The sequence below is a fragment of the Anomaloglossus baeobatrachus genome, chromosome 2, assembly GCF_048569485.1.
Source record: "Anomaloglossus baeobatrachus isolate aAnoBae1 chromosome 2, aAnoBae1.hap1, whole genome shotgun sequence".
Lineage (NCBI taxonomy): Eukaryota > Metazoa > Chordata > Amphibia > Anura > Aromobatidae > Anomaloglossus > Anomaloglossus baeobatrachus.
In genome coordinates this window covers 269621495-269634357 of record NC_134354.1, presented here as the reverse complement: position 1 = coordinate 269634357, position 12863 = coordinate 269621495, and the positions used below count along the sequence as shown (strand labels likewise).

Sequence of the window (12863 nt, the reverse complement as noted above, 5' to 3'; positions counted from 1 at the left end):
CATGCCCAGTCTCCATTCAGGTCATGTTGGGGTTGTAATATTCCTGTTATGGAGTATAATAAAATTATATTATGGTCAGGTCTTATGTTCTTATCATGTTGGGGATTGAATTGTAGAGATCAATGTTTTTAATGTATCATCATTAGCAGAAATGAGCAAAATGGTTTGAACTACCTTGGATTGGCATCCATATAGCAGCAGGACCAGGGCAGTAACCGCTGGACTAGGGCAATGTTCACTAGTGACTATGCCTCTTGTGATGTCATGATGTTGCTCAAGCCAAGAATATGGCACAGGTAGCCTGTTTGCTGGACAGAGGATATCCAGTGCAGAAGTGAAATTGCTCAAGCCCAGCTGCCATGGAAGACGAAACTGGTTGATATGAATTTCTTGACTCATCTCTAATGCCTGCTTTACACCATACGATCCAGCATACGATATCGTATGCGATCGTACCTGCCCCCATCGTATGTGCGGCACGTTCAATTTGTTGAACGTGTCGCACAAACGAATAACCCCCCGTCACACGTACTTACCCATCCATACGACCTCGATGTGGGCGGCGAACAACCACTTCCTGGAGTGGGAGGGACGTTCGTTGTCACATCGACGTCACACGGCAGCCAACCAATAGAAGCGGGGGGGCGGAGATGTGCGGGACGTAAACAATCCCGCCCACCTCCTTCCTTCCGCATAGCCGGCGGGAGCTGCAGGACGCAGGTAAGCTGCTGTTCATCGTTCCCGGGGTGTCACACACTGCGATGTATGCTACCCCGGGTACGATGAACAACCTGACGTTCCATTTTTAAGAATTGAACGACGTGCATGCGATGAACGTTTTACCGTTTAATTGCAATCGCTTGTAGCTGTTACATGCTACAATAACTTACGATGCCGGATGTGCGTCACTTACGACGTGACCCTGCCGACACATCGTAAGATATATTGTAGCGTGTAAAGCGCCCTTAAGACTGGGTTCACACATTCAAACTCAACAGCTTCATTGACAAAAAAGAGGCTATAAAGTACAGGTCTGTGGACCACCATTCCGTACATCACAGTGTGTACCACTTAAACGGGGATGTTTAAATCCAGTGTAATAGTTAGGTAAGGAAATCTGTCAAGCTGTGGCGATTATTGACTTCTTTTAGGTATTTCCAGGGAATTAGCAAACAAGAAAAGGACCATCACTGTGCATAGTGTCACCTTCCAGTTGTGCTCTCTGTGACCAATTAAAGCCACCTTTGCAGGATTTGAGCTAAAGTTGACAGATTTTGTATCTGCCTCCAAAGTCTAATCAAGTCAGTGAATTGGGCCTAATTAGCAAGTTTGTGAATATTAATTTCTGGCTGAATAGATGTTTGATTGAGTGCTTTTGATGAATAGCAAAAGCCAGAAACTTTTTTTGTTTAAAGTAAAACATAAAAAAAATTACAAAGACAGTTTAATTTGTTTTATGCATTGCTATTTATGTCTGAGGGAGAAATATATTATTGGGCCTTTTTGTGTATGGCTATTATTCCTGTGGTTTAGCTCCATCAACATCTGATGTAATAATTGAAACATGAAGCTGGTGTGTGATTTTTTTTCTTATCCAAGCACCCTCAGCCATCACAATGTACTTGATGAGCTGAGGGGGGCACCGAGGTCCAGCTGCAGCTTTAGGGTTCCCCTGACCTCAGCATTGACTTTGCCTATAGCTGTTAGAGAAACGTATTCATCCTTTCACAGCTTTTCATGCTCTTCTAAGATGAACATCTTGTGGTATGATGTCATTATTTCTTTCTAGACGTTCTCGCAATATAAAATAGTCTGACACAAATCCATCATATCATTTAGTGGTTCAAAATTTCTGTATAGTGAGATTAAAGAGTATTGATATGAAGTCTAATCAAATCCCACTAAAATGTTTGAAAACCTTCTCTATCATAGATTCCCCAATTCAACTACGAACCTACTGGTATATATTTGTCCCAGTAGTTAAGAGGCCCACAGACATGTTTGTTTTTTATTTCTCAGCAGAAATAAACTTAAAAATGAAGCAACTTTATAGTAAGTGCTGTTATCAATATTCCCTTTCTTTGTGGAGCTCCCAGGCTTTGAGGGCCTCTCAATGACTACACCCAATGTCTTTGCGCTTTCTGTTCCTTTATTTCATTGTAAAAAGAGTTGTAGAAATAATAACAGAGTAATTTCTGTTGTCAGATGCATAGCTGAAGTGGCATATTAAAATTACTGTGAGATTATACCCAACTGATAAACATAGAATTTTACAGAAAACAGAGTATTTTTTGCCATTTGTAGATTCGTTTGCTGCTTGGGGAGATTCAATTTCTTATTCACAGCATGTATACAAGGAAACAGGAATCTGAGGATTACACTTTTTTTTCATTAAAAAAAAAGTTGACATTTTTCCAGCTAATCTCAGAGCACCGTAAGGTATTGACAGCGATCATGATTCCAGCAATGTATCATGTACTGGGCTGCTTGCTTTAGTTTTGATAAATTAACTGTTTTATCAACAGGAAATTATCCTTAGAGAACTAGTAAACCTGCAGTCATATAGTCCTCCATATTAATGATCTTTCTATAATCCTGCGGTACCGTTATATCCTGGCGATCGCAGAGGCCTCCCACTAGTTGGCTATTATATAGGTGTTTTTTCACATTCACTATATGATAAAGTTGACATGTCAGTATGATTCCTCAGGTCGGTAAAAGTTCATAGATACCAAACATGTATATGTTTACTTTTATCTAAGGGGTGAAAAAATACAGTATTTGTCCCAAAAAAGATTAGCGCTGTTATCGCCATTTTCCGAGACCCATAGCATTCTCATTTTTCGGGATCTGGGGCACAATAATTTCTTATTTTTTGCGTCTTGAGCTGGCTTTTTTAATTATACCATTTTTTCGTAGACGCAACGTTTTGATTTCCTTTCACTATATTTTAATGCAATGCTGTGGCAACCCAAAAACATAATTTTTGTGTTTGGATTTTTTTTAATCGCTTTGCCGTGTACCGATCAGATTAATTGATTTTAAATATTTTGATAGATCGGGCATTTTTGTTTGCGGCGATACCAAATGTGTGTATATTTTTTATATTTTTAACCCTTTAATTTTCAATGAGGTGAATGGGGGGGTGATTTGAACTTTTAGGGTTTTTATTTTTCTTTTTAATTTTTCAAAACTTTTTTTTAAAGTTTTTTATTAATTTTACTAGCTCCCTTAGGGGCTATAAGGATCAGCAGTCTGATCGCTCATTAATTTCTCCCGATCAGAGCAGCACGGGTCAGACCGGGAAAAAGGATCATCTCATGTAAGCTGCAGTACTCGACTGTTTCTTACAGGACCTTAGTCATGTAAGCTACAGGAGTCATCACATGACCCTGTGGTACCATGACAACCACCATATCCATGTGATCACGTTACGTGACTTCCGGTATCGAGCGGTGAGTAATCGTCTACCTCGATCGCCGTTAATATGGCGCTGTCACATCTTGACAGCGCCATTTAAGGGGTTAACAGGTATGGGTGGATAGCGATTACACTTGTACCTGCAAGGTACACATGTCAGCTGTTCAAATCAGCTCACATGTGCGCGGATCCCCGCCAGCAGCCCGCAGCAGGTGGGGATTAACACTATGACTGCAGGGACGTAATATCACTACCCGCAGTCATTAAAGGGTTAATAGATAGACATGGCTATTTATCTATGTCACGGTGATCAAGTAACATTAATGGATGGGGCAGTTGAACATTTCTGTCATGCCCCTACTATCTTTATTGTTGCATAGTTCAGAAACACCTTGTTCTTTGTCTGAAAACCCTATATAAACTGGTCACATTTGTTAATAAAATAGAAGTCTCCAATGCACCAAACTAGCCTGTGTGCTGTATTGATTTCTACAGTGCTCGCAAAACAAATTGATAGATAGATACATAGTTTGCTCTCCAAACTGAAAAAATGTGAAAAAAAAGTTTTATCCATGCCAAAAGTAAGGGATACTTTACACACTGCGACATCGCTAGCAATTGCTAGCGATGTTGCGCGCGATAGCACCTGCCCCCGTCATGTTTGATATTGTGTGATCGCTGTCGTAGCGAACATTATCGCTACAGCAGCGTCACACGCACATACCTTGACAGCGACGTTGCTATGACTGCTGAACAATCCCTCCTTCAAGGGGGAGGGGTGTTCGGCATCATAGCGATGTCACTGCCGCGTCACTAAGTGGCCGGCCAATAGAAGCGGAGGGGCGGAAATGAGCAGGACGTAACATCCCGCACACTTCCTTTCTTCAGCATTGCCGGTTGACGCAGGTAAGGAGATGTTCCCCGCTCCTGCGGTGTCACACATAGCGATGTGTGATGCCGCAGGAACGACAAACAACATCGTACCGGTGGCAGCAGCGATATTAAAGAAATGAACGACGTGTCAATGATCACCATTTTGGTACGACTTTGCGATCGTTGATCATCGCTCATTAGTGTTACACGCTGCGATGTCGCTACCGGCGCTGGATGTGCGTCACTAATGACGTGACCCCGATGATATATTGGTAACGATGTCGCAGCGTGTAAAGCACCCTTTAGCTCTTTTTCTACTATTGTAGATAGACTGGTTATGTATGTAAAGAGACAGCTACAGAGATAGAATTAGATAAATAAATAAATAAATAGATAGATAATTGTAAATACTTCCTTTATATTTCAGGTACTCAGCTATAACAGGAAATATAAGTTAAATCTGTTATAATAAAAGAAAATAAGAACAAAATGACACAAAACAATCCAATAATTGCACGGGCAGACTTCACTTCACACGTATTTTGGTTGATATGTTTGCTGTGCCGGATAATTCATTTGGAAGATTCATTTTAGAAGGATTTTGGAAGTTTGATGCTGAGTGATATGACAGTTTGGCAATAACAGATCCTAAAGTTCAATTTCTTTTTTACAGACGGAGCAAACAATATATTCTTCTCCCTCATTTCTGTCCGCTTTATTTTGGCTACAATCAGAGGAAAATGAAAATTGGCATTACGCAAATATTGTAGCGGAACAAATGAGCAGATCGGTTTACTATATCCCTTCAGCGCCTCTTATACCAAGGAAAAATAGTCAAGAGGATTATATAACACGGGAGAAGCGCTGTGAAAAGGGTTTAAACTTGGCCTTAGCAAAAAGCAAATTTTGCTGAAATTTCTAAACTATATGACACAACTGACCTCATATATTACATCCATCATTTAATGCTAATATTCACATGCAAGCTAATGACTAAATGTTATCTATCACAAAACATGAAACTATAATGTGTTATATTTATATTATGCTCCCATGGGACATAGGTTTTCATAGTGACTGTATACACAAAATTATAGGGGATGTCTAATCGCTAATAATTGCAGAAATATGTTCTCTTTCATTTAGCAAGGATTGGATATTTTTATTTTAATTGAGCCGCTTGTGTAGCGCCCCACGGGGCAGATGTTTTAACCTCTCGCTGCCGGGTCGGGGATGCAGATCCTCTGCGTTATCACGGGGTGGCCTGGCCCGGTTCCGTTCCCCCGAGGCATACAGAAAGTGGGGTGGAGAGTGGTAGGAAGGATGGAGGTGGTAGTGACGGTTGGGAAAGTCTATTTGATGATCGTGACGCCACCTGTGGTACGTGGCCAGGGACAGGCCGCCGCTGTGGGTGCTGCTCTCCAGGGCTGATGGTGAGGGTTGCAGCTGGGATGGTGTTCCTCCCCACAGGCAGAGCGGGATTACCCCAGGGAGAATAACTAAGTAAGGACGGGGGTGGTGGTAGTCCCCGTTGGCACCAAAGCGCTGGGCGCCAGTGCCACGAAAGGAGAGGCAAAAGCATGGTCTGGGGTTCCAGGTCTTTTACTCACAAGTAGTTGTGATGCCTGCCTGGAGCCACGGACTCAGGATTGGTGAAAGAGATAAATAGAGGCAACCGCCCACTTAGCAGGAACCCAGACCCCGCAACCCTTTAACCCCTATACAGGGATTTGGAATTACGACAGGGCCCAGAATATCGCTGCCCACGGAAGAATGCGGTCCTGAGAAGAGCAGCAACCAGGCAGAATCAAATCCAGAAGGTAGAACAGGGACAAAAATCAGCAGGCGGGAGAGTGGTCAGATATCAGGCTAAGGGTCAAAACCGGAGCTAGCAGCAAAGTACAGGAACGGCAGGCAGAAGAGTGGTCAGGTGGTCAAGCGAAGGTCAATATACGGGAATACAAACTAACAGCAAGGAACTAGAGTCTAGCAGGGAATTACAGGACTATATCTGGCACTTGCCAGCAGAAGGGAGAAAGTATAAGAGGAGTGTATTGCCTTCCCATTGGCCCCAGCTGAAAGATAGTTACTCCAGCCGGAACGCAAACACCACCACAGTCAACCAGTGGTACTGCAGGTCCTAGTGAAACCCAGCCTAATAGATGAGCGGAGCCTGCGCCCAGCAGAGCCACTGACTGCTCCCTCGTCCCCAGCGCCGCCCACAGTGGTGATGCAGCAGCTTCTGGTGATTGAAGGAGAAGTCGACTCCTTAACAGTAGTTAAGGCGCTGCCCCAGAGTACCGATCTCTACCACAATGGGCTCCAGCTGGTCCCGGATAGTCGACGGTCACCGCTAGTGCCCGTGAAAGTCTTTTAGTGAAGTGTCCCTCAGTTGCCATCTGGAACCCAGGCTGAGCCTCCTGCTCCAAGTTACGGGCCCACGAAGAGAGAGAAACACTAACACCAGTTGTCAGTGCTAGATGTTATCCCAAGCTGTTCTGTAAGTGTGATGGTTGCGCCTACTTCTACCCCATGTGGTGCCTGCCCCCAGTGGTTTTCCTAGCGACTGGGAAAGTTCCATGCTTTGTGATGGCTAACTATCCTGTCTGCACTCGTCCAACCCCCCTGTGAGTAAGCACCTTACTGTTGTATGTGTGTGATATTACCCCTGACAAGTGGTGTAATACCCTGTGGCGCCTGTAGCCCAGGGGCGCCACACTTGTCTAATTGGTGTTCAAAAATAATTTCTACAGCTAAGTACACTGCATTTTTTCTGAGTTTTTTTGTCATTATTTTTGCAGCCTTTTTCACTCATAAAAAGCAATGAAAAAGTGAAATATGCTTAAAAAACACAATTATTTTCTTGTTGCATATTTGACGTGTTTTTGGTGAATACAACTAAATTTATTAAATATGTACTGTACTGTGCACAAAGTACACATGTAATCCACACCCAAAAAAACACTGCAGAAAAAAAGCGTAAAAAATGCTCTATACCAGGGGTTTTAAACTTATCATTTTTACTGTCAAGAAAACAGGTTTTGACTGAAGAAATATATGAAGCAAAAATGCTGCATGTGAACATGGCTTTAGATGCTTAAAACAATCCAGGAAATCTAATACTTTGGTGTTGATGGAATCCATGGACACACCAAATCTAGAATGCACCATTCTCCCCGCTCATGTATTTGGTATAATATTGAGTTTTAAATATTAGCATGAAGTGTTTTTTTGAAGGTATTCTAATTTTGTATTGAGCATTTGAGCAAAATACAATCCTTCTATACCATTGGAACTCCAAATGAATATGATCTGTTTTACAAGCACTTGGGAATCAATATAGTACACACCATCTGTGGTGTTCTGAAAGTTTCTGTCTTTATTACATCACGTGAACAGTTTATATAGTATCCCAAACAAAGAAATAACTATGTACCATTAAGAGCCGCAGGGGTGTGTGTAGAAATGTGAAACTTCCCTGCCCATCAGTGTTAGCTGTGTCCTATTACATCATTCAGTTATAACACAAGATGGTTTCTATAAGAACAAAATGGTTTGCATTCTCTCACAAGCCCCAAAAGCTTAAATTCAGGGTTCTGTAGAAATGTGTGCTATGTATACAGTACATGGCTCGTATGCTATACTATATCTCACATACTATACATTTGCCCACTTTACTCACCAAATGCCAGAGTTAATTAGTTAAACATTGAAGGCTAAAAATGCTGAAGAGACTGAAATTGCAGAAAGAAGTTAATTAAAATGGTTGTATTTAAGTATAAACGCTTTTTGTTATGCTAATGCTCATATACCCATCCAGCAAATGCCATCCGTTCCTGTCTGAGCTGTGATATTTCTCTGCAATGAAAAAAAATAATTTGTAATTGAGTCTAAACTGAGTCTCCTTTTTGCGAGGGGTTGACTCTTGTTTAGTAATATAGCGTATCTGGTTCATCAATTTCTAGAGCATCTACCATTTGAAATTATTGATTTGCTCAGATATCTTTCAGTCTCTCCACAGCTAATTAACTGTCGACATCATTTGGAAGTCATTTTTACATCCAGATACTCAGCTGCACAGTGATACTCACAAATCAGACTCTGTGGATTTCTTGTTTCCAATAGATGTCTGCCAAATCACTGCGAACACGGAGGAGAATGTTCCCAGACTTGGAGCACATTTCAGTGTGACTGTGTGGACAGGGGCTACTCGGACGCCACTTGCCATAGTTGTAAGTAGTCTTATACCTTTATATGGGGACTGGGATCCAGTGCGGATTATGTAACAATCGGTCTTCATCCGAGCATCAAACTGCCCATTAGGAGTACCCACCACCCGAGCATGGTAGTGCTCATTCATCACTAGTGTTTATCATTAGTCACAATGCGTTACTATTCTTAAGCAGAGACCTTATGGAAAATAAATTATGACTTGGTTTATTAGAAATTAAATGTGGTTATGAACATTCAGCAGATCCACTGCCCTTGTAAGCTAATTACCCCGGAGGCGGCCACAGATATAATGCCCACAATTCATGGATAAAAATTCTTACTTCATTCACTGATTCTGTGTATATATAGAGTTAATGTCTTACATGGAAATAACCACAACATATTAAGGAGCTCGTCAAGGACTTAAGGTGGTGTCACACACAGCGACGACGACAATGACGTCGCTGCTACGTCACCATTTTCTGTGACGTTGCAGCGACGTCCCGTCGCTGTCGCTGTGTGTGACATCCAGCAACAAGCTGGCCCCTGCTGTGAGGTCGTTGCTCGTTGCTGAATGTCCTGCTCCATTTTTTCGTCATCGCTCTCCCGCTGTGAAGCACACATTGCTGTGTGTGACAGCGAGAGAGCGACAAACTGAAGCGAGCAGGGAGCAGGAGCCGGCGTCTGGCAGCTGCGGAAAGCTGTAACCACTGTAAACATCGGGTAACCAAGGGAAGACCTTTCCCTGGTTACCCGATATTTACCTTCGTTACCAGCCTCCACCGCTCTTGCTGCTAGTGCCGGCTCCTGCTCTGTGCACATGTAGCTGCAGTACACATGTAGCGACGTTAGGATCGCTGCTGCGTCGCTGTGTTTGACAGCTAAGCAGCGATCATAACAGCGACTTACAAGGTCGCTGTTACGTCACAGAAAATGGTAACGTAACAGCGATGTCGTTGTCGCTGTCGCAATGTGTGAACCCAGCTTTAAGGATCTACTTTATCTTCAACATCTTAGAGGTGATTAGACAGAATAACAAACTGAAAGTCAAAGGAAGATGTTAATGATAAATGACCTGCATTTCTTGTTAATATCCGATCTCTTGGCCTTATCCAGGCTTTATAAGAACTAGAATACAACACAATTAATTATCACATTTAATTTCTTCTGGAAGAACATGAAATTGCCATAGGTAGACAAGTGTAAACCTTCCTTCTTTCTTTTCATTTCTTCTTTTCCTTCCTTTCCTCTTTATTACCTTGCTTTCTTCCTTCTTTCATTTTCAGGTGTGGCTTGCCTTGCTATTTACTCCTTAATGTTTTCTAAGTGTTATACTTACTTCCTTTTCCCTTTTCATATTTTGCCTATCACTTTTTCATTTAAATCTTGCCCTGCTTTCTTCCCTTTCTACTAATATTGCCTCCTTTATTCTCTATGTCCTGCTTTCTCTATGTTCCCATACTTTTTTTTTTTCATTTTTTTTTCGCTTCTTTACTACCAATTCTGCATGTTGTTTTTTTATTTTCTTTCCCATTTGCTTACCTGTCCATTATTTCTTCCTTTCTTACATTTTCTTTTTTTCCTTAACTTACCATATTTTTCTTTTTATAAGACGCACCGGATTATAAGACGCACCGCAAATTTAGAGATAAAAAAAGGTAAAAAAATGGGGTCCGTTTTATAATAATGTGGTGTCTTACCGGCCAGATAGAGTGACAGCGATGGTTGAGCGGGTCACAGGAGGCAGGGGCGATGCTGTGCTGGGGCAGTGGGCGCTGCTCTGTGCAGGGGTAGCTGGCGCTGCCCTGTGCTGGTGCTCACTGCGGGCAGTGAGTCACTGGCCATTTTGAAGATGTCAGTGGTGCGGGCTTCAAATAAACCAAGGTTCGAGTCGGCGCATGTGCAGATGAGAGCTTGAGCCAAGAGCGTCATCTGCACACGCGCCAACTTTGGGCACCATTATTTGAAACCCTTACAGCCGATATCTTCAGAATGTCCTGCTCCACAGAGCAGCAGCGTCCGCCGCACATAGCAGGACCACCCAATGCACAGAGCCACACAGAGCAGGGCCGCTTGCTGAACAGAACCGCACAGAGCAGGGCCACCCACCACACAGAACCACATAGAGCAGGGTTGCCCACCGCACAGAGCCAGGCCGCCCACCGCACAGAGCAGTGCTTCAGGGTTCAGCGCCCACAGCACAGCACACAGCATTGCCCTGCTTCCTGTGACCCCTCTCCACCACCTCCCTATAAGCTACATTCAGATTTTAAGACACATCCCTCATATTCCTTCCGAAAGATTTGGGAGGAAAAGTACGTCTCCTAAAAATACTGTACTTCCTTCTGAGATACTGTATCATTTTCCATTTACTTTCTGTTTTCTTTCTTTCCCTTAGACTTTTGCTTCTTTCTCTATTTTTTCCTTCATTCTTTTCTTACTCAAATTCTTCTTTTTTTTTGTTTACCCTTATTGATGGGCGAGCGTGCTCCCCACTGATCGTTACTCGATCGATCATCGGGATTCTCGGACTCGAATCAGCGACTGAGAATAATGGAAGTCAGTGGGTAATTTGAGCATTTTTAAACTCCAATGCTTGATTGAGTAACGAGCAGTGGTGAACATGATTGCTCCTCACTATTTACTATTTATCCCCTACTGTTTCTTCATTTTCTTTGATCCCATCTTCTTTATTTTTAGCTTACTCATTTTCTATTTCTTCTTTTCCATTTTTGTTTTTCTCTTGTTTGTTTTCTTTCTCACTTCCCATTCTCCATGTTCTTCTTTGATTTGTTTCTTTTCTCTGCCTTTATTCTGTTTCCTGTTTTTTATGTGTGCTTTAATGCTTCCTTGTCTTTTTTCTTAAACTCTTTTTTGTCTTTCTTCCTAAACCAAGTGTGTCTGGTTCTCTTTTCTTCCTTTATTCGTTTTGAACATTTCTTTCTTCTTACAAACCATTTTTTATTGTGTTTTTCCCTGATTAAACAATTGTTTTTCCACAATGTGCTATCATGTTTGGCTTCTTATCTTCAGATGTCAGGTTTATGATTTGTCTCATTGTTATGATCCATACTCTTTGATGTACAGTGAAATGTAGAGGATAATTCATATTACATACCGTGCAAGTGAAAGGTTTGGACATGCCTGTCTTATTTGTTCTTATTGAGATGTACACATTGTAGATTCACTGAAGACAGCATCACCAGAAATAAACATATAGGAAAGTAAGAAGTAAAAGACATCTGTGCAACAAGCCAGAATATGTGTTATACTGTACCATAGATTCCTCTAAGTTCCTGCCTTTACATTGATGCACTAATGAAAACTTTACACCCCCTTGTCATTTTCTCAAGAAGCTTTATCAGGCACCTGGAATGGCCTTCAACTGTCCTGAAGGCATGCTCAGGCTGTTTTAACATAACTTTGTGGTCCAGCTGATCCTAAATAGAGAAAATGTATACCAATGGAGTTGAATTCTCATCAAATTTTATTAAAATGTATAATCTTCATAGTATGGATTATGTAGTATGTCATGTCCCTGCCTTTAATGCAGACTTGCATGCCTAGCCTGAACCTTTCCCTACACATGATGGCTGATTTAATAAACCGTCATGTGCCTACATTGCCCACAGCTGCTAACCTGTTAAATGCCTCTGTTAAATGCTTCAGTCAATCTCTTAGAGTGGCATTAAACATGCCCTGGCGAGGGGTGCCAAATTAAACATGTGCTGGCGAGGGGCGCCAATGTGTTTTCACCGCATCCCTGAGTCTGCTGATAACTCCTGTTCCTGTCATTATGAGCGCCAGCCAATAGGAGACCTTGTTCCATTGACCTCTATTGCGTGATCGGTTTCCTTCTCCGTTGCACCACAGCATGTTTTATATCGGTCCAACACATCAACCTTAACTGATTACAACACATGATTTCATATTGAAATTGTGTGTTGTAATTAGTTAAGCTTTATCTGTTGGAGACTATATATTTATTTGTAAAGTTATCATGATTAAGAATGTTTATCATTCGAAACACGTTCTTTTTTTTAATTTTTCTATTGACATAGATATCTGCATTTTAACTTTGGATGGACTTTCAATAAGTTTCTATCTTATCCACACACCGTGAAGCTGGATTTTCATTGTTTTAAGTCATTCAAAAGTACAACTTGTCCCACAAAAAAAGAAACGCTCATCCAATGGCTATGTGGATGGAAAATAAAAAAAGTTGGGTCTTGAAAAAAAGGCAGGATAAAACAAAAGTTCAATGGAAAACTGCCTGATCATGAAAGGGACAACACATATTCTGGAATGTTTACACTTGTATCTTTACTCCTTGCTTTTGTATGTGTTCTTTAGTGCTT

General features: G+C 41.7%; 1 protein-coding gene across 1 annotated transcript in view; it reads left to right on the top strand.

Moving 5' to 3' along the window:
* LOC142289690 (contactin-associated protein-like 5) overlaps window positions 1-12863 on the top strand; it is a 766069-nt gene that overhangs the window by 186464 nt on the left and 566742 nt on the right. The window contains exon 10 of the mRNA XM_075333618.1: window positions 8419-8525. Coding sequence (XP_075189733.1) covers window positions 8419-8525 — 107 coding nt within the window. The remainder of the gene's footprint in view (window positions 1-8418; window positions 8526-12863) is intronic.